General features: G+C 37.5%; 1 protein-coding gene across 7 annotated transcripts in view; it reads right to left on the minus strand.

Moving 5' to 3' along the window:
• Positions 1-22,048, minus strand: part of AOX1 (aldehyde oxidase 1) — a 52,337-nt gene that overhangs the window by 18,887 nt on the left and 11,402 nt on the right. For 6 of the 7 annotated variants that reach the window (XR_005701613.2, XR_005701610.2, XR_005701609.2 and 3 more), the window contains exons 13-30: positions 21,578-21,687; positions 20,598-20,782; positions 19,288-19,450; positions 18,004-18,096; positions 15,812-15,981; positions 14,402-14,528; positions 13,999-14,121; positions 12,735-12,831; positions 11,677-11,801; positions 10,119-10,252; positions 8,806-8,893; positions 7,182-7,268; positions 5,524-5,715; positions 5,006-5,233; positions 3,866-3,961; positions 3,064-3,192; positions 2,495-2,569; positions 686-738 (exon numbers count right to left, since the gene is read on the minus strand). Coding sequence is in view for 1 of the 7 variants with exons in the window: in XM_040069320.2 (XP_039925254.1) it covers positions 686-738; positions 2,495-2,569; positions 3,064-3,192; positions 3,866-3,961; positions 5,006-5,233; positions 5,524-5,715; positions 7,182-7,268; positions 8,806-8,893; positions 10,119-10,252; positions 11,677-11,801; positions 12,735-12,831; positions 13,999-14,121; positions 14,402-14,528; positions 15,812-15,981; positions 18,004-18,096; positions 19,288-19,450; positions 20,598-20,782; positions 21,578-21,687 (2,275 nt within the window). In the remaining 6 variants the exon portion in view is untranslated. The remainder of the gene's footprint in view (positions 1-685; positions 739-2,494; positions 2,570-3,063; positions 3,193-3,865; positions 3,962-5,005; positions 5,234-5,523; positions 5,716-7,181; positions 7,269-8,805; positions 8,894-10,118; positions 10,253-11,676; positions 11,802-12,734; positions 12,832-13,998; positions 14,122-14,401; positions 14,529-15,811; positions 15,982-18,003; positions 18,097-19,287; positions 19,451-20,597; positions 20,783-21,577; positions 21,688-22,048) is intronic. The other variant, XR_005701614.2, reaches the window with a different exon arrangement.

Consider the following 22,048-nt stretch of genomic DNA (forward strand, 5'->3'; position numbering starts at 1 on the left):
AGAAAACATACTTGAACAGGCTTAAGAGCAGGAAGGGACATTTTATTTGGACATTTCTCAGTGTTTTATAAAAGTATGGGTTTCCCTAAAGTGCTCTTTCAACTTACTCCCGACTGCCCAGAGACCTGAAAAGTTGCTATTGATATGGAAGAACCACCAGCAGAAGGAGAGAAGAGATGAGGCACAGTGGGCTAAGAGAAAAGCTTTGCTTTGAATCCCACCTGAGTTATAGCACAGAAAATTTTCATTTCTGGCCCTTTATAAACACTGTGAAAGATTTCAAAGAAAAAGGACCAAGAGACTGCTTTGAGAGCAGTAGGAACAATGATATTTATAGCTTGTAGCAATCCAGCCCACTAAATAAACTATATCCCACTTTGCACATGACTGTTACAGGCAGCAGTCACTTTTTTGACACTTTCTGGTTTGCTAAATGTCAAATCATGGAGCAAATTTCACACAAAATATTATTTTAATACTTTCTCTATGTCCACAGAGGACTAGACATAAATTAGCACCTAAATTTTATGTTTCCAACTCGCAATATATCAACTAATTGTATAAAACATAAAATGAGCTATTAGAAAGACCTATCAGACAGGATCTTTTCTTTACAGTACTAATTATCTTCAGAAGTCAGTCCTGGTCTAATTTACGCATTTTTAAGGAACAAAAAATATATTACCTAAAATAGCCAGTAGCTGAAAGGCTCACACTTTGTTTAAAAGCTTCTTTAATCTGTAAAATATAGCAGTGCTTGTGGTAAACCAAGGAAGGAGTCAGGAAGGAACACAGCATAGACGTATTTACTTTATTTACATATATATATATATACACACACACACACACACACACACACACTTACCAACACATATTTATTTAAAACCCAAACTGTAAAAAATTGTAAAGAAAGGAAGACAAGCTGAATTAAGCATGCTTAGCTGCACATGGGGTCTAATACTACAGAACTAAACCCCTCTTGCATGAACAATCTGAATTCTTTTGGCAATACAAGAAAGACTAGACCTGTCAAATGTGGTGCTCTTGCAGAATCTTTATTACTGGCAACGCCATAGTCAGAAAGGAGGCTCAGTTTTTCTGATCAAGTTCAACAGAGATGGGTCACCTCTCAGTCAGCTAATCAGATCTGGTTGATAAGTCACTGATTATATTGGGTCACTGGGTCATGTGTGCAACCTTTTGCTTTTTCTTTGATAAACTGCCTTTATCTTAACCCATTGACTTGTTGGTTTTTTTCCATCTCATTTCCTTCCCCTATCTCACTGAGAAGGGAAGTGACAGAGCACTTTGTTGGGCACCTGGAGTCCAACCAAGGTCAAACCACCACACTGACATAAAAGATCTGCATGACCTACTTGCACAAAAATGACAGTTTTCAAGACAAATGCTCTTTGTAAAGTTCTGCCAGTCATAAAAGTGACGGTATGAGATCCCAAATCCCCTTTGACTGATTCTCATGTTAGATTTACCCAGTTTACAAGTCAAGAATTTTTTGTGAGGTTTTTGGCCAGTTTTACTGACTTTCTAAAAAATAAAGTTACTTCTCTGCCTATATTAACATCCCTTCTTTGGTCAGCCATTTCTGATAATACTTCTGGTGTGTCTGAATGATCCAAGTTAACTGTATACCTATTAGAGGAGATTAGGCATTTTGGATTAGTGTTTCACTGTTATTCCTAAACAGGGCGTACACAGAGCCAAGGCCTTTTCTGCTTTTTGGATTGCCCCACTGGCGAGGAGGCTGGAGGTGCTTGGGAAGCTGGGATAACTGACCAAAGGGATATTGCAGACCATATGGCATCATGCTCAGTATATAAAGTGGGGGGGGGAGAAGGAGGAACAGGGGGATACCATTTGAAGTGCTGGTGTTTGTCTTCCCAAGTAACCATTATTGTGTGATGGCCCTGCTTTCCTGGAGATGGCTGAACACCTGCCAGCCCATGGGAAAGAGTGAGAGAATTATTTGCTTTGGTTGTGTGTATGGCTTTTGCTTTATCCATTAAACTCTCTAATTCAACTCACAAGTTTTTTAGCTTTCACTCTTTTGATTCTTTCCGTGATTCCACTGATGGGAGAATGAGTGAGCAGTTGTGTGGTGCTTGGTGGCTGGCTGAGGTTATACCACAACATATTGTAACCTTTTAGGCTGTGGACCAAATCTGAGACTACGTAGACCTGGCTGTATCTAGACTCCTCTGAAAAGTTTAAAAAGCCAAGGGATCCCACTGATGCTCGTGACTCAGCAGGAGGGACCATAACCTGATTTTACTATAATCCATAGTAGATTTGTTACCTGGATCGCCAAGAACCTCACCAAGAACGCTCTCTTGACTTTCACTATTTCTGTGAAATAGCCTGTTTCTACAGTTTTTAACTTTAGGATTATTAGGCTGAGCAGATTTACAGACTACAGTACATGTATCACAGTTTCTGCCAGCACTCAAACACATTCAGTGGGATTCACAGGTCTTACCCACTCATTCCAGGTCCCTGTTGGGTTCTTCTTGATGATGGGCTGCAGGCGTTTCAGAAGAGTTTGGCAAGCATCCTGGTAAGAATCGGGAGAATATATCACAAAATTGACACAGATACATTTGGTACTATTCAAGTTATGTCCTAGTTACTACTTAATTAGTATATGCTTTAGTGTCATCTTCATTTGAAAAAGTATTGCAGGAAGTGTCATATTAACTACATAGACATAAAACTTCTAAATGGTTAAGTTACAAAGGCTGGGATCTGTATGAATCAGTAGATTTCAAACATGAACAGGGTGCAAAATTTGTATGGGACTACTTAACTCGTTAGATGAAGCAGAGATTTTGTCAAATATAAGCCTTTTTGGGAAAGTCCAGATCATATTCTGAAAACTCATAAGCACTATAACTGAGAAACTGTCAAATCATATTTCTTCTTGGCCATCTCCAGCAGTATTACTAATAATCCCAAACTTGATTTTTATAGGATCATTAATGCCTAGACTTTAGCAAGCATACACCTTAAGGGATAGGGTATTTTTCTCAACAAAAAACTATTCTTTACCTTCACAGCCATGCCATTGACATCTGTCCCTGCAGATCCTACTGAGGCACATGCATTGGGAACAGTTGTTGTGCTTGTTTCACAGAAGTGAATACATGACATTGGGATGTTCAATTCCCGACTAGCAACCTGTTCCAAGAAGAACAACATTTTCTTTGTTTTAGAAAAAAATCTAAATACTCTACAAATTCCCCAGTATTTGCTAGAAGTCAAAAATAGCAGAAAAGATAAAGATTTTAGCAAGTTCTCTTCCAATCTCCAGGTGAAATAATTCTGTCCAATTTGGTAGTATTAAGAAACAGAAAAGGACAGTGTTCTAGCTGTACTCAAACTCCGGATTGAGACTCTGAAGTCCAACAATCATTCCTGATTTTCCTGCTTATAACCCGTAAGACTTGCAGCAAATTATGCAAGCCCAGGGCCCAAACATTAATTGACTTCATAAATATCTTTACATATCTGTCTCAGAATTATTCATTAACCAAATAGGATCATGATGTTATCATCATGAATATACCAATCTGAATAATCTCTGCCTTTTTCACTATGGGTTTTATGGGATCAGCCCCCCCCCAATTTTATTTCTAATAAGCCTCTTCACATGCTATGTGAAAAACCCTGTTTTTTCTTTCCTTCTGTCTCTATGAATTGCTTTCTAACTCTATCAACGTAAAGCAGTAGTGGCTATGCTGATAAACAAACTGTCCTGCTGGTACACTAACTAACCAAAAAGAAAACCTTCACACTGTTTATCTGCATGACAGATAAAGCACACAGCAGTATATATTTAGATCATTGTTACCTGGATCATTTTTGTATGAATACCCTGCCCCATTTCAATTCCACCATGTGTCAGAAGCACAGACCCATCAGTATAAATATGAACCAGTGCAGCAGCCTAAAAACAACAACAACAACAAAAAACCCCAACAAAATCAAGATCAGACTAGTGAGAAATGTGTTGTACGTGGTGATGAATTGAATTAAAAAGGACAAAGTGGTTAAGTGTATTTCAGTTTATCTGTTTTGTGCTTTTGAATATTAGGCAAAATCTGAAGGTCGACTTGCTGCTCTTCCTTTACAATCAACTTCAAGAGAAAAAGATACAAATCCTTGGTGGCCTGCTTTTTTCTGTTAGTGGATCCTGAAACAAACTTACACGTGGCAACAGTATCTCAGTGCTTCCAAAAGAAGATGGAGGTAACCCCTCACTAGCAGCTCTAAGTGCAATTTGCTCAAGTTCCATTTTCTCCCTCATTGCCATGTGAGAGCCCTGGAGGTTTTAAAATGGCATAGGTTGAATTTCTGAATGAGATTTTCTTCCTGGACTCAGCTAGAAGCAGCACTGTAGACTACAAAGACCCTGTGACTTTAATGTTGAACTGAGACAGCCAGTTTGTTACCACACAAGTCAGTCAATCAGTTAATTTTCAGTTGATAGAATGTTTCCTGTTTCAGAAACACTGGACATCTACATTAAAAAAATACAAAGATTAAAAATACTACTGTCCTTTTTTTCTTCCTTAATCTTAGGATGAAAGGATTTAAGTCTTTAAGAGCTGCATCCCAATGTACCCTCATGGGCAGAAAGAAGAAGCTCAGAACTATTTCTGGAGTGGAAAACTTACTCAATGAACATTTCACTATCAATCTCCAAAAACTTTTTCTAAGTGCGTTTGACTCACTTATTCCAACACTGCACCACAACAGATGGGACTAGCCTTCAGATAGGCAGGGTCCAAGCTGTGGGGGTCCTGAAAACCAAAGAGCTTTATCTCAGCTTGAAAAGAGCTACAGGCATCTACAGCCTCTTGAGGGAACAATCATCAGGAGGATGATCATTTCCCTGAAAATATAATATATTTGTTTTGTATGCTAAAATAAAATGACTGTCATATTCTATGGATAAATGCTTAACTCACTTACTCTTGATGAAACTCACCTGAGAAAGGTAAGGTGTGCCTAATCCAAAAGGAAATTTCATCGGTACAATGGCAATCCCTCTTTTCTTCCAGTAATTTTGTTTATTAAATTCATTGATAGCTGTTCTCCTACTGTAGTATGCAGATTTCTGCATACATTCGTTCCAACACCGTATTAAATTCTGTGGATCGAGTTCTTGTTTGAAGGGCGTCTGCTCATTCTTCTTATACATATTTATTTCTCTAATCTGAAAGAATGAAATTACAGCTATCACACAATCCTGTTAAAGGCAAACTGACCATCTGGGGAGACTAAAAGACAACAAGATCACTGCATGTTTTTTTAACAATTACCAGTTTGTAAGGCAATGCTATTCATTCAAAAACCAAACATTGATTTTAAAAAAATACTGATTTCAGCACAAATGATGTTTGGCTTAGAAAAGACTTGTTCAAACAGTTAAACTAATTGAAAAGTTTTTAACCTTCCAGTTCCACAGACTTCATTTCAGGAGAGATGATGCCTTCATTTAGTCACCTTTTCTGGTGATAAACCAGTTTTATCTGCAACGTCTGTTATCCAAGTTTCTGTCACCAGTCCCGACTGAGGAAAGCCAAAGCCTCGGAATGCTGTATTTGATGGCAAGTTTGTTTTGCAGGCATAAGCCCAGCATCTCAAGTTGGGAATCTTGTATGCATTGTCCATTTTTAATAAGGAAACTTCAGCTATCTGCAGTAGGGGACAAACAGATCTAGTTTAATGTCAGAACAATGCTTCTTTCAAATTTACATTACATTACATCTTACTCATCTCTTATATAAAAGACCTTAAATTGAGACAATTAGCTTTAAAATTGAGTTTCTGGCAATCACTGGTAGTAAGAGTACTCATGCATGCCTACAGACTTCATTAATACATTTTTCATACAATACATTAATTTTCAGGGTTTTTTGATAGAGAACACAGCTGATGTTACTTGTACTTGAATGTTATCAGTAGCTAAGGATATAATAGAGATGTCATTTTACGACTGATTTTGCTCCTACTTCAATACCAAAAGCCTAAAACTAAAACTAAACACAAACTAAAAATAGGCAAATTGGATTTAAAGCAAGAGTAGCTATGAAAGGAATTGATGAAAGCCTTCTGAACTATCACATCCTATGGAAATCCACACTTAAGGTTTAGTTCCACCAGAAAGCACACGTACTACAGTCAACAGTGTCATCTGGTCCTTTAGTTTTTCATTTAGATGTTTTACATGACAAACACAAAACCACATGAAGAGAAAAATACTATACTAGAGATCTCAAATTAGGCTGTAGGAGTCAGTAAAAAAATAAAACTGGTTTGATGCCTGATGAAGAGGTCAGTGTCTCTCTTCAATGTTACGTAGATTTCGCAGAATGACAAATTTAAGCCTCAGTTATTCCTGCTAGGTCCAGTAGCTTCACTGTATCATTTAGGACTTCATCTTAAGACAGTTCTGACATGATCTGCATTAATGTACATGCTTCTAATAATGGATTTTCTTCCACCCTATGCTATTTTTCAGAACCCAGTTAGGCAGCAATACCATGGGCAGTTACACTGACAGATTTCAGGATGCAGAAAATACTCATAGGTAGGGCAGTGACAGCAGATGAGGGGTAGTACAGCAAACATTTCAGTTACAGCTAGAATAGCCTAGACAAACACAAATACCTAGTGATGATATCAAAGCAAGAAACACTTTATACTTTGCAGAGCTGTAAGTGAGGAACTGAGGTATACAGCACAATAAATGCTGACCCAGAAATATACAGAAATGTATAGGGATAGCAACAGGATAACTATCACTAAGAATTTTCTGAAGGCCAAGAAAGGTCTTCCCAGCCCTGAAGATACAAAGCTTTAGGCAGGGACAAATGCAGGTACTATGCATTTCAAAAGGATGCATTGTTAGATGAGATGTTCATAATAGAAAAATAAGCCTGAGAAAATATTCATGAAGTGAATGTGTAGGGCAATATAAGAAAGTAGTAAAGATGCTTCACTAAATTTAATAAGGAAATGTTAACTGCTCAGTATAGATTCTTCCAACAACCACAATCCCTCTATAAAAAGTCTATATGATGGGCAAGGGAATTTGGCTTCATAATTTTCCAGCTAATGATTCTTCTGTGTTGTAAGGTTCGTCAGTATAAAATCCTTACCAGGACAGATTCATCAGGGGTACATCCTCCATTAACATAATATTTGGCATCCACAGCTGTGATCCTACCATCATTCATGAAGCCAACCTAGAAGGATCAATAGTATGTTATTTAGAATTCAGCATTCATTTGTTTCTGAAGTGCTTGTATATTTTGAAAATTAACATAACCCACGCATTCAGGATCATATTGAACTATTAATTTCTGGGCAGCATTCACTGAAACTACAGAAGAGCAAGAGAGAAAGAAAGAATGTTTCTAAGATACGTTCTTTCCCTCCTGGCATCTGATCTGTGTAGGTACAGCATAGAAGAAGCAACAGAAGCCCACTGGGAAAGGAAAAAGCAGTGGCTTGCTCTCTATTGCCTGAGATGGCTGACAAGAGTTACACTTAGTAAACAATACAGTGTTTACTGTAGGTAAAATCAAATGCCACTTTAATGGTAAGAACAGTGTCTGGCAGATGGAGTATGACATTTATGTTTATTAATGAAGAAATGTTACCTTTACCTCACATCCCTTTTCACCTCTTGCCACTAACAGTTCCTGAATTCTCAACACAAGGTACAGCTTATTTTCAGCTTTAGGGAAGCATCTTATAAAAGCTCTCTTACTTTACCTATGTAGAGCATCATGCAACTTGCTTAGTATTAGCAGTGAAATTTGCACAGCATTAGGCTGCAAGCTGTGAACTTTCACCTAGGTATGTTAAACTGTTACCTCATCCAGTAAAAGAAGACCTCAGAGTCAGTTCAAGCTGAAAGATAAGGAAGCTACAATCTCTAGCAGAGGCTGCACACATAGATAGAAGAAATGGCCCAGCTACAGACAATGAAAGAAACCCATAAAGAATGTGAAGATTCCAGACCTTTAATATTACTGTTAATTAATATTAAATTAATATTAAATATTAATTTAATATTACATGACAGTTTGTACTGTCATGTGAGGGATGGGCAGCTTAGACTGTAAGGGTATAACTGGCCCCGTATGATCCCATTGTTCAGGGCCCCTCTCTGGAGGCAGCCAGCTTGAGCTGTAGTGCTATTAACAAAAAGTACTTTTAAAGAGAAATCTTTCAGCTTATTGATTCAGCAGAAACTTGGATTTAAACCCCATTATGTGGCGGGCATACATAACTTTTACAATAAGTAGAGAAGGAAAAGAAGGCAGAAATTACCCTAATGAATAATTATGACTGATAACAGTGCATGGGCAGGAAAGAGATTGATTTCCTCCATAGGGTGAGTTTTCTGATTGACACTGTTTCTGTGAAGAATTAGCTGCTTCTTTGTGTGAATCTAACCATATGGAGAGTTTAAAATAAAGTTCTGCAGAACAAGTCTGCTATAGGGTAGCTTCCTGTTCCCTATAAAAGGGGAGAGCTATAAAAGGATATAGAAAATGAAGGAACTAGAAAAATAATAAAACAAAAACCCTGAAAGAGAAGAGATAGAAGCAGACAAAAGGGCTATACAGCAACTTTCTCTCCTGGGTTCCTGGTCTGTTTTGTTTTAAAATCGAATTTGCTATACAAATTTTCTATCCCATTGCCAGTAACACTGAAATACTTATTTGCAGAATATAGGTGGGTATTTTTTTCACTGAATTTTGAGGCACTCACTTTATATTTAGCAATAAAAGGATGTCGGCCACCAGTGATTATCATATCATCCTCTCGGCTCAGAATAAGACGGACTGCTCTGTTGGTTCTAAATCCAAAAAAGAAAAGTCAAATTGCAAGTAAAATAAAGGATATTGTTAAGAAGATGGCTATGGCTACTCATCATGTATCCAGATCCAGTCATGCATATAAACATGGATTTAGATTAAACTTAACATTAATAAGCCTGAACATTTGCTTAACACTATGTCCAGAGCTCATATTTCTCAGATTTACAATCATGTCAGAATTTTCATTTCATGTCTTGAAAGCCAACAAGATAATTCAGTGCAAACTACTCCTGAAGAAATTATTTCAGTGTTAAGTGTTTGTCACCTCTTTGCTGTTCAGAATCATACTGAAATAGTGCCTTGGAATGAAACCAAAATATGAATAACAACAAAAATATGAAAATTAGTCTAGAAATGCATATAACATTTGAAATATTGACTTTAGAAAAATGGGCATAAGGTGTAAAATAAGGTCCTAAGAATAAAAAAAAGATAGTTTAAACCATAAAAGAAATATTGCTTCTAGCATGATCCGTTAATAAAAAACATAGACAATGTGACCAAAAATAATCAAGAGCAAATTTTCTACCAGTGACAGTAGAAGAAACATAAACCTATTAAGCTAACCCCTCAGATGATGAGATCATTTTGGCTGACAGGTTGTAGCCTGGTGTGAATTCTGCAGCAAATCAGTTGCGCTTATAAAGCTTATACGCTTTAGTATGGCCTGCCAGCTAACTGCCAATATTGCCCTGCCAAAACTGGAAGATGGGGGATGGAGCTTTATGTGTTAATGTTCTTAAACTAATTCCAGCAGTATTAGAAAAGGCATAATACCTCATAGATTTAAGCTAATTTTGACTGAAAGATGTTGAGGACTGAGCTAGAACTACTTTTTCTTAAAAGCAGTTCCAGTCATGAGCTCTTCCTTCTGCATTCTGCTGTGTCAGTGAAGTTCACAACTGGTGGGTTAATGTCATATTTTAATGTGTGTACAAAGTCTCACGAGTTAGAGCATTTCTAACTTATACTAATACCAGCTTCTTGCAGCCTATTAATTTAGTTGAGGCTAGAGCTGCTTAACATAAGTACTCCAACAAAACAAAACAAAGAAATGCACCGAACAGTCTCGCAAAATGTGAAGTCAGGATTGTATGACTTTTTGACTAGCAGCTTTGGAAAAGGAGAAAGCAATTTAGCCAAAATGGAAAACCTGTTTGCTTCATTTTTGTTTCATATCCCAACAGACACAAGTGTACTTACTTGTTTGCTGCCACTGCAGCAACTGATGCCAGTAAGCCAGTTCTCAGGATTTTCCCACCAAAAGCTCCACCAACTCGTTTAACATGGCACATGATCCTGTTGGCTGGAACACCTAAACTTGCAGCTACCATCTCCTGTAAAACAAGTTTTAATATTTTATGCCAACTCAAACTAAGCCCAAAAGCTAGGTTCTGAAATAGAAACCTTTTCTAGAAAAAGGTTCCATAGATGTTTCTATTCTTCTATCAGATGGATATAACTTTTCCTTTACCCTAGGTTAAAAAGCAAAGAAAGAATAACAATAAACTCTCAACAGTTCTCACATTTCAAATTGTTACCATGCAGAATGCGTAAAGGCCATTGGCTGATGTGAAGACTAATACCCTTGAATTACATTATCTAAATAGTAGGAAGCTTAAGGTATAATAAAAATGAATTAGTATACAGTTTCTATTATTTTTATTATTAAGATAACACCTTTTATTTTTATTTAAAATAAAACTGTTTCTTAATAATCTAAGCTTTTGCTAGTGTCACAAATGTTATTGCTTGAAATCATTTTCTCAAACACGAAGTTCTTCATAGTACTTAGCTATTGGCAACATAATAATAATGGAAGTTATAAAAGGAGCTGAACTGGGCTTTGAACACAAAATGCCAGCGTTGAGTCATCAGTTTTACGCACTATGGCTATTACTGTGCAGGCCACAAGCTATGGCAGCTTTGTTTTGTCATTTACCATCATGACAATGTTTAGAGGGCTAGAACACCTCTGCTATGAAGATTGAGGGACTTGGAGTTGTGCAGCCAGAAGACAGCTCCAGGGAGACTTTACTGTGGCCTTTCCAACTATAAAGGTGGTTTACAAGAAACAGAGCAAGACTGTTTAGCAAAGCTTGTATTGACAGGACAAAGGGCTATGGTTTTAAACTAAAAAAGGGCAGGTTTAGACTGGACAAGACAAAGAAGTTTTTTACAATGAGGGTGGTGAGGCACAGGAACAGGTTGCTTAGAAAACTTGTGGACACCCCATCACTGGAAGTGTTCAAGGGCACATTGGATGGAACTTTGAGAAATTCAATGCAGAGAAATACAACCCTGTCCACGGCAGGGGTGTTGAATTAAATAGTCTTTAAAGGTTCCTTGAAACCCAAACCAATTTGTGATTCTGAGACTGCTGCATGGAGTAGCAGTCTCACATACAGCTGTTAGACTTGATCAGATCCTCGGTAGGTTCTGACTCTGTATGGAACAGATTGCTTCTCACTCCTGTGGAAAACGAACAGAGATGGGGGAGCCTCAGCACTCCACAGGGAGTTTTTCATGCCTACAGTAGTGGAGTATGAAGTACTTTGTTCAAAGGGAAAGGAGAGACTTATTCTGAGAGTGCAGTGCTCAGTGTTTATCAGAAGCAGTATTACAAAACAGCAGCTATTGGACAATCCAGATGGGTGATTTCATGTTTCTATGGCTTCTGTTCCTACAGATCTGTAAACCAAACTTTAAAAGCTCTATTGTCACAAGTCCAAACACTTTCTCTGAGAATGCTCTGCATTACCTGAATAACTGCTGGATGTTGTGTTGACACATATAAATCAATTTCTTTATCCTCTCCTTTTGGAACAGCAAGCATACTCTGAGTCTCCATGTAAAAGTGTTTCTGTCCCCCAATGCAAATTTCTCCTGATCCAATGAGAAAAACACAAATGTTACTATGGGAAAAGGACAGAAGAAAGAAGTTCTGCTCTTCTTAGAGAAGAACTAACAGCCCACCATCATGTAAATTATAGCAATCAGTGTCAAATCCTCTGATACTTCTTGTGTGAAAGAGCAACATCTAAAATAAAAAACACAAATTAAAATCCTTGTAAGATTAAATTTGTCTTGTTCCAGTAGCATCACCAGAACTGGATTAAAAGCAGAACATTATTGCCCACAAGTGGTGACAACAATAAATAAAGCATAGGTAAGTTAAAGCATGCACATACTGGACCAGGTCAAGATCAGGGACACCAAGATCATAAGGGGGCTGAACCACAGGATATATGAGAAGAGGTTGAGAGAACTGGATTTATTCAGCCATAAGAAGAAAAGGTTTAAGAAGAGATCTGATTGCTGTCTACAACTACCTAATGGAAGGGTGTAGACAAGAGCAAGCCAGACTGTTCTCAGAGATGCCCAATGGAAGGATAAGAGGCAATGAACACAAGAAATTCCAGCTAGATATAAGAAAAATCAAAATCAGCATGAAAGTGGTGAAACACTGGAACAGGTGCCTGTAGATGGTGCATAATCTCCATATTTAGAGATATTAAAAACATGACTGGACATGGCCCTTAACCACCTGCTCTAACCAGACCTGCTTTAAGAAGGAGGTTGGACTAAAAGACTCCCTTCCAAGCTAATAATTCTGTAACTTTTTTCAAGAACAGGTTATGCAAAAAGTTTGAATGTAGTAGCAGAACAACAATGCACTAAGTTTAGTCGCATCTTCCAAGTGCCCAAGAGTTTTCTCAGGCCTCATGACTACATGGAAAAGAGGTAGAACTGGGACTTGAAGGGCCAAACCCAAATACTGACAACCAAAAATCTCTCATCAAATGTTCTACAGTTTACCTTCAATTATATTATCAACAGTTTCAAATGCCTCATCAACATTTCCTTGTTCTAATTTTCTTTTTGGCTCGAAGAACGAGTTGTGTTTTATAGCTTCCTGCAATGGAGAAGAAGAGAAATAGGAGGTTTTTAAGTATTTTCACGATTCCCAGCTTGTTGCAGCATTTTAGTCTCAGGACGAACACCACTGTCTTCAGAGACTGAAACCACCTACTACCAAAGTAAATGAACAACTGTATTTCATCACTTTACTGTCATTGTTGAGTTTGTCTATTCAATACCAGCAATTCTTTCCTGATACAGCTTATGTAACTGATGACAGAAGTTTCTGAAGGAAATGTATTCAGTTTATTTAACCTGCTCTTCCCTGTCATACATTCAGGAAGTGACCAAGACCACAGAGTAAGAAAGCAACTGCATCACCCAAAGAGTGATGCCAGGAAGAGGGGATGAAATCACAATGACTAAGTAAAGGTGGAATCTATTTATAAATTAGTATTTGCTTTATTTCTAATAAGATTGCATAGGAGTTTCAATTCTAATGAAATGTTAACAAAGTTTGTCAGTCTTTATGTATTTTTCTATAAGAAAAACTGTTCCGTTAGACCACACATATATTATTAAAACAAGCTGTAAAACGACTACCAGAAGTAATGCTGATTCCCTGCAAGTGAATTTGTTCCCTACATCTACTCTCTAATCCAGTGTAAGTCCATATGTGACTCCCACATTACACTTCTAAAACGTTGCACACACCTAACACCTTTCCTTCATATTCCCACAACAATTCTTATGTCTCCAGCCTAGCTTTCAAGCTAGACAACAGATAAAGATGCTAGAGATAATCGGGAGCTGACTGTAATCTGCTATACACACACTGACTGACCAGCTGGTAGCTACGAAAAAATTAGAAACCAGCATGCTCGTTGCCTTTTCCTCACTAGGAACCTAGGAATATTAGGAGAGGCGGGGTTTTTTGGGTGTTTCGTTTGTTTATTTGTTTGTTTGCATTCTAATGTTTATTAGTGTAAAACTTGTGAAACCTTTATACTTTTGAAACTATTGCCTATCAGGCAACAGTGGTTAGATTTAGAGAAAAGGTTAAAAACTTATTTATAGGGAGATACTCAGACTGGTTAATTAGATGTTCAAATTCATCTTATTTCCTTAAAATCATATTTAAAAAGCAACCAAAGAGTGTGATCTGCTGCTTCCATTAATTAAATTGGTAAAAAAATAAGAAAGCAGAAGAAATTACTAGTACCTCAATTGTTAAAATTACTGGTTCCAGCATTTCATACTCTATCTTCACTTTGGCAGCTGCTTGCTTGGCATGAACATCTGAATCTGCGACCACAGCACAGACAATCTGACCCACACAAATCACCTGTAAAATACACATCATGTAATGGAACAGCAGATTCAAACAATTCCCATATGTGCTGTTCATATTCTTATTTTATGTAACTACAGCTTATGTTTCCTGTAAGGAGATTTTCTTTGACTTGGACTTCTGAATTTTTACATCATCCATGCCGCTAACAAATTATAAAAATACCACCATAACTACAGAATTAAGGAAAACACAGTATTCAGAAATGGATAGTGGCTGGATAAAAAACCAGTTAAAATTAAGAAAATCAGTCACAAAAAGACTGTAATTATACCTTGTTTCTTGCAAATATAATCTCTGGATCATCAGAAAAATAAAACTCATTTGCAGCTGGCACATCATGAGCTGTTATGACATCAAACACACCTTCTCCTTTTAGGGCCTCTGAGGTATCTATGGATCTGATTGGGATATGGGAAGAGAGAAGTGTAATTCATTCATTTTACAAACTGTTCACAGAAGGGAACACAATACAGAGGTAAATTTCTTTGACTACCAAGATCTGCTCATAGGCTCACACACATCTTTTCTTTCTGTCTCCGGCATGTGGAGAAGTGCAGATAAAAGACAATTAAAGAATCTACTAATCTGCTTCATTTTTAGGAGATAATTTAGATACAACTAATTGGCCCATTGGATTGACTGAACCTCATTGGTTTAATAAAAATCACTGCACAATTATAATGTTAACAGCTGCAACTTTCTAAGACCTCACAGTCTACACGTACATTGTAAGACACAAATACTTATCTTCAGATGGAGGATTTGTTTAGAGATATGAAAGAAGTTACAAGATCAGTATAAATGGAGAAGGAATGGAATTGTCTAGGTGTAGAAGGATCAGAAGGAATAGCAGGTGTATAAGAATAGTATGTTTTGATAGCATCTAGTTCAGCAGGTCATCAGATCCCAGCACATTTACAGGCATCTTCTCTGGACAGATCAGGAGACAGAGGAGACTGAATAGATCCTATTGACTTGCAGAGATGTGGGTGATGTCACTTCTGTGATGGGACCAAAAAGAGGGCTACCAAACCCAGCACTGACCTAAGAATAAGCCAGGAAATATGACAAGGATTCTGTAGCCAGAAGCCCCAGTCCTATCTGTCATAACAATTAATCCTGACTAGATCACTTGAATATGTCTTGGTGCCTAAATGCTGAACAAACTGCTAGAATAGGTATATCTTGGCAGCATAAAAGCAAACATGAAAACAGTTTTCTTACAAAATAAAATAAAATAAAATCCTCTTCTGCACTCTTCTCTCCTATAAGCCTCATATGAGCTTTGCCACCTTGTTGCTGCAATGTTGCCACACTATTTCCTACATTTTGAACAATTTTCTTCTTTCATCCTAGAGTTGAGGTTTCAAAGCAGTGTGGGTAAAACTGAATCTCGAAGTCTGCTTGCACTGCACAGCTGAGCACTTTGTGGAGGTAGCGAGGCTAGCTCTGGGCTGGTTTACAGGCCAGAAACTGTTCACCCTTACTCTACAGAAAAATGGGGTGAGACACTTAAATCCTAACTAACCCTTCTACAGGTGCAACAATACTGCTTCCAGCATGGATTTGCCTGCAGGTATTAGGCATGCTGTTCTGTACAAGCATAACTCCTTAATCTCTCTAAAAATCTCAGGCAGCAATTCACGATAACGCTTTCTTCAGATCCACTTTGAACACTTACACAATCTTGGCATGAGCTCTGGAACTAGTGACAGCAGCCAGGAAAAGCTCCCCATCCACAGAAGGAAGGTCATCAATGTAGACTGCTTCACCAGTGGCGTGCTTTATCCCAGACTGGTGCATAATGGGCCGTCCTACAGGGTCCTGGGGAGACTGGCTCGGCTCTACATCCTGTACAGTCAGAAACACACACCCAGCACCCCCAGTTAAGAAAAGAACTGTACTGTTACCCTTACAGTAACCAGAAAATAAGATGAATGAACAACTGCTCATACGATCATCTTCTGGTTCAACACTGAAAGAGATGTGGCTGCAGGAGGGGACTGCTGCTCCTGGGGATTTCTTTCTCCCCTTTTCCTCTCTTAAGAACCCTTCCGAGAGCACCACACAGGTTTGTTCACCTGGATATTTTTCCTTAATTATTTACATCAAAGTGAAAAACCCAGCACTTTTTCAGAAGGACATTTTCCTCCCTTACCGGAATGGTGTCATGAAGCTTTGATAATTTTCTGAGTTATACTCACAAGATTCTGCTCTGAATGTTATCAGTCTCAGGTGGTGTATTGTGAGCTATTTGCAATAATTTCTAGAATTTGTCTTCCTCATTGAAAGAGTGAAACTGATCAGTGTAGATCAGTGAGAAAATATTGCCTAAATATTTTCTTCCCAATTATTTCCTTGCACCTGTATATTTAGTGTCTTATTACTTTGTTAAATTTTGAAAACTAATTCAGCGTTTCCAGTTAAATCTGCCACATCAACTGATGTTGCCAGCTTCCAGAATACCTTTCCAATTTTTGTGTCAGTATTCATGCTAACTTTTTTCTTTTCTACATTCAGAATTAGTTAATTGCTTACAGCTTAAAATGTTTTTACTTCTAAAGCTTCCAGCACACAAGTGTTCAGGCTACACACTTCTACTTCCTGCACTTTCTGACTCACTGTCTGCTATTGGCACAAAGTCAAGAACAAACACTTCACTTGACTGCCTAAAGTCCCTCAAATGGATGTCTCAGCCACTTCAATATTTCCACAACAAAATGACAAGGTATTTGGATTTCAGGATAAGCATTCTCTTTTTTTTAAATCTTAATTTTAAAAGCTTAATAATGTCCAAATGAACGAGTGCAGACAAAAAATATGGTCTTACAAAATCGAAATAGAAATTTAATGTGGAAAACCTCAGATTTTCTGAGTTTCTAAATTTCTATTGTTCAATGCAAATTGATCTGAGTAACATTGTTTCAATTTCTGATGTTCAGTCACTTTATTACAGATGGGGAATAAATTGGGGAAAAGTCACAAAGAAACACTCCCTTTGATCCTGGCTCCTCTTATTGCCTGTTGTCAGGGGTTTTTTTGTTTGTTTGTTTGTGGGGGTTTTTTTTTGTGTTTTTTGTTTGTTTGTTTGTTTGTTTTTTGTTTGGTTTGTTTTTTTAAAAAATAACAACTCTGAAGGATAGTTAAAGTAACAATTTGAAGAAATTTGAAGTATTTAAAGGTAAAGTATTTTTCTAGGGAATATCCAAAAATGAAAAGAAAAACAAATATTTACCTACATTTAATTTGATTATTTCTTCAGGTTTTTAAAAGTTGGTATTTTGACTTGTGTACTGAGGGTGCCAAAATATCAAAAATCCTTGTGGGTGTTTCCATTATGAACTATTTATACAATGACCTCAGAAAATGCCAAACATGTCCTTTGCTGCTCTCTACTGTTGATTTAGGACAACCTGCTCCTGTTAATTTGAGCACACAACCATCACACACCTTTATTCCTAAAGTAAGACCTAAGAGCCCCCTGAGATTCTGAAACAACACTGCTATAGCTATGGTACAGTGTATTATATGTAATATACCTGGGGTTTTCAATTTTATTTTTTTGTTTTCTTCTCCTTTCTTTCTAACTGGATAGCACATCGCAATAAACCAATTTTAAGCAGTCTGACAATGGAGCTTGCTTAGCATATTTATCTTCAAGAACTGTCTAGAAGAAGTGAGTACACCCTAGAATCTATTTTTTTCAAACAAGGATTCTCCAAATGAGATACAGTTAAAATCAACCACTAAAAGTCTCTTGCTTCCAGTCCTTTGGAAAATCTGTACCTGACCTTTACAGAAAGACTCATGCTTGAACTGACTTTTTATCTAGTCTCATAAAGCACAAAACAATGTCAGAATGAAATCACTTGCCTGGTATATTTGGATACTCTGGGGCATTCTGGTTTTGAAATCTTGTAGGACACTCCCATATTCCATAGGTATGCCAGGATAATGGCAAGGATCCTGAAAAGGAAGTGAATTCCTACTAAAACTCGCATTTTGAACATTACAAATAAAAAAGCCAACAACTAAAATCAAACACAAAATCTTTATACAGGAAATGCTTTTCAGGCTCAAACTAGAAAGGCTCTAAAACAACAATCTGAAAACAATGTAGAGGTTTTAGATGCCACTAAATAATATCTTAAAATATATTGGATTCAACAAACATGCTTTTTTAAAGTAAGCAATAGAAAGTAGGGACAGACAGATGAGCCTTGTTTTGAAGTCTGATCAAAACTGGCTCAGAATCACTCCTGGTAATAAACAATCACCTAGTAATGGCAATTTAGAGGAAAGAGCTCAAAGTAACAGAAGAAAAATATAAAAGGGGTATTTTTCTCTGTAAGAACAAAGACAAATTAAAAAAGGAAATTACACCTAGAATGTCTTGGCAAGTGAAATTTCAGTGTCCTCATCTCCCAGTGAACACTTCATACAAGAAGGGGGGTTGGTTTAATATCTACATTTTTTTTACAAAGCCTTTATTTCTATTTCATCTATTGTGTTTTATACAAGACTAAGATCCCTTGTATATTTTCTTTGAGTCTAGTAGCTTGCTACTGGTATGCTGTTGTATTAATACTGCTCAAATATCCTTTAAAGACTAATGTCCAAGGTAAAGATATCTGAGCATCTAAAAGTTAAATGGGCATTTCTCCATGAGTCTCTTTGGGAGTTAAACACTTAGGTTATTGTGTAGCTCCAAACACCAATGATTTAACACACTGTACAAACTGCAAGCACTAACATATAGCAAGAACACCCCTTTTATTTGCTTGCACAAGAGCAGACATGGGGAACACTTGGTTGCTCAGCCTGGAGAAGACCCAAGGGAGACCTCGCTGAGGTCTTCAACCTCTTCACGAGGGGAAGTGGAGGGGCACGTACCAACCTCTTCACTCTGCTGACCAGGGGTAGGACTGGGGGAAATGGCATGAAGCCAGGAGGGGAGACTTTTCCCCCAGAGAGTGTTTGAGCACTGGAACAGGCTCCCCAGAGTAGTGGTCACAGCCCCTAGTCTGAGTTCAAAGAGCCTTTGGACAACACTCTCAGGCACTCCTGTGGTGTCCTGTGCAGGGCCAGGAGTGGGACTCAATGGTCTCTTGTAACTCAGTATATTCCATGATTTTATCATTTTATGAACTAATTTACCATTGTCTTCAATGACTGTGATACTTCCAGGAAAAATCTGTAGAAGAAACTGACCATCAAAGTTTTCTTATAGTCTACACTTTCACCACCAGCTGAGCCTGGAAAAGCAATTTCTTTAAGAACTAGTCTGCATGCTTCATCCAACATTTGTTCATTCCAGTGTCTGTTAGGAAGAATAACAGATATAATGAGACCAGGACTAATAAGAAATAAATACAGATTGCAGTAATGTATGTGTACCATCGACCACAGACATCATCCTGCTCCCAATGAAGCCAAAATATTGATTCTCATAATGTTTGCAATTTTTAAAATGGTGTAGATCAATGTTGCTTACAGAGCTGAGCTCCCATAAGTAAACTGAATTAAGTGCTATGCCAGCATTTTTAAATAAACAAATACATAATTAAACAAACTCTATTACAGCTTTAAAGCTGCTTTAGCAGTCTAACAGATTCTCACCATATTGCAGATACTATCCTATATTTGAAGAAATGTACGAAAAGATACAGATGATACAGATGCAAAATATAGATACTTTCAAGGGATCTAACTAGCTTTTACATTTCCTGTAAGCACTGCGTTCAAGTATCTCAACACTGTTAATTCTCCATAGTTACATGACCACAGATATCAAAATATTCATCTCTTAGACTAAATTTAATCATGTAAAGCATCAAAAAATATTGAGCACTTCAATTAATGAAACAGTTGGATATTAAATGGCAAACCAGGGCAGTGGGGCTTCATTTAGTGTTTTTATGCTGCTTGAATTTGCGATTTTTTTCCTCCAAAACTTGGAAAGGTGCTGCAAACTAGGAGGGAAAGACAGGGACTAATTCCAGAGATTATTAGGACCTTGTAGATGAAGAGATATTGAAAAGGCAAAGACTTGACTTTTGCTTCTAACTTTATTGGGCACATCTAAAGTTCTCAAACTTTGTATCTTTTAGAGACAAGCTGAAGGACTCAAGAATACAGATGAGAAGATTATCAAATGTATGGGATACAGAGTAAATTACCCATACTTGGGTTTAGATGCACAACTGACTGATGTATACCTCACCCACCTATCTCACAGTTTATCTCTCTTATCTCTCTGCATAATTCACACTGGAGTTGCACTTCATATGCAAACTCCAAAATGTAACAATCCTGAAAAGTCATCATTAAGGCTTGATCATTCACTTGAACGTACAAGGCATCGTTCAGGCAAATGAAATTTTTCTGTACTTTCATGTCCTAAGCAACATGAACCCAGGCTTTCAAAGTCCATTTGTTCAGTAACACAGACAAGACAGAAATTTTACCTTCCAGTAAGTGTCCAACAGGTTTGTTTTGCACTGACTGTTGTTGAGATAGCACCTCCATAGAAAATGCTTAGGTCCTTTATAATGTCTGTACCTTCTTCAAAAAGGACTCTCATCCCAGCATTGGTTATTGGAAGAGCATTTTCCCGTCTTGGTGCTTGTCGAAATGCAGAGACATACTCCCCCTGAGCAGGATCAGACAGAAGTGCAGACATGTAAGTACCTAAAAGTAGAACTTGTTACTGCACTATGAAGCAAGAGAACAAAAAATGAAGAGCACAAATTCAACTTCCTGAGCATTCAAGACCATGCACTTTCTTCTCTTGACCTTCCAGTAGCTTTACCATCTTTGATCTTCTAGCAGCTCATACTCAATCCTCCATCACCTACACAGTCCAGATGACCTAGATTTTTCATGGTTCTTGTGGAGTCATATTTAAAACAAGACCAAAAGTTTAGAGGCTTCAAGGTATTGCCAAACTTCAGTATTCAGTCCCATATCCACTCTTGCAAGCCCAGTGTCTGTTAAAGACTATTTTTCAGTTCAGCAACATTTATGGAAGCACCACAAACACATCCAATCTTATCCCATTTTTAAGAAAAGTCCTCAGGAGATGACAATGCTTTACTTATTTGATGCCAACCACACCACAGGTGAGCAGCCAGCTCTGGTGAGCACAACAGCAACTTGTCCAAGACCCCTTTCCATAGGGGATCTAGACAATTGCTACTGCCCTCATCATTTTAGGGCAAACTTTTGTCTGAATATTACTGTTGATAGAGCATCGCCAGCTACCTTCTGAGTTGTGGTTTTTGGCTGAAACTGGGAGATAGGATGGCATTGAAATGAATAAATGTAAGGAATTCAGAAAGTGAGCAGTAACAGTGCTAGTTTCAACAGACGGATTATACCTCCCTTTCTCTTTATTTCATAGTCTTTAACTCTGCATAAAGCAAATCTGGAGAAACTAGTAACTTACCTTCCTAGAATAGGGAATATGGATAGAGACTAAGATCTCTTCTGGTGTAATGGTATTGTTACCAACTCCATCTGCAAAAATATCACTCATAGCAATCTGGCGCTTTTGTCCTAAAAAAAAAAATTAAAAAAATTAAAATTCCGTTCAATCGTGCAAGTAACACATAGCAATAGTATTTTTTAATTGGCAAGAAATACCCACTGCCTTCCTGAATAAATAACCTCTACAGAGCTTACATTAAAAATTATCAGTGATATGTTCTATAAATTCAAGTGGTTCCCTATTCCATAGCATCACAATACTAGATTCCTAAAAAAGTACCCAGAGTTCAATCCCCAATCTGCAATCCTCCTTTCCAATACTTTCATGATGATCCCACCCTCACTCCTGCCAACCTATTCCAAATCTCTGCAGCTGCTGTCATAACTACTTTTCATTCTAAAACAGAAAATATGAGGAGGTAAACTGGAG

This window comes from Hirundo rustica, chromosome 7, assembly GCF_015227805.2.
Source record: "Hirundo rustica isolate bHirRus1 chromosome 7, bHirRus1.pri.v3, whole genome shotgun sequence".
Classification (NCBI taxonomy): Eukaryota; Metazoa; Chordata; class Aves; order Passeriformes; family Hirundinidae; genus Hirundo; species Hirundo rustica.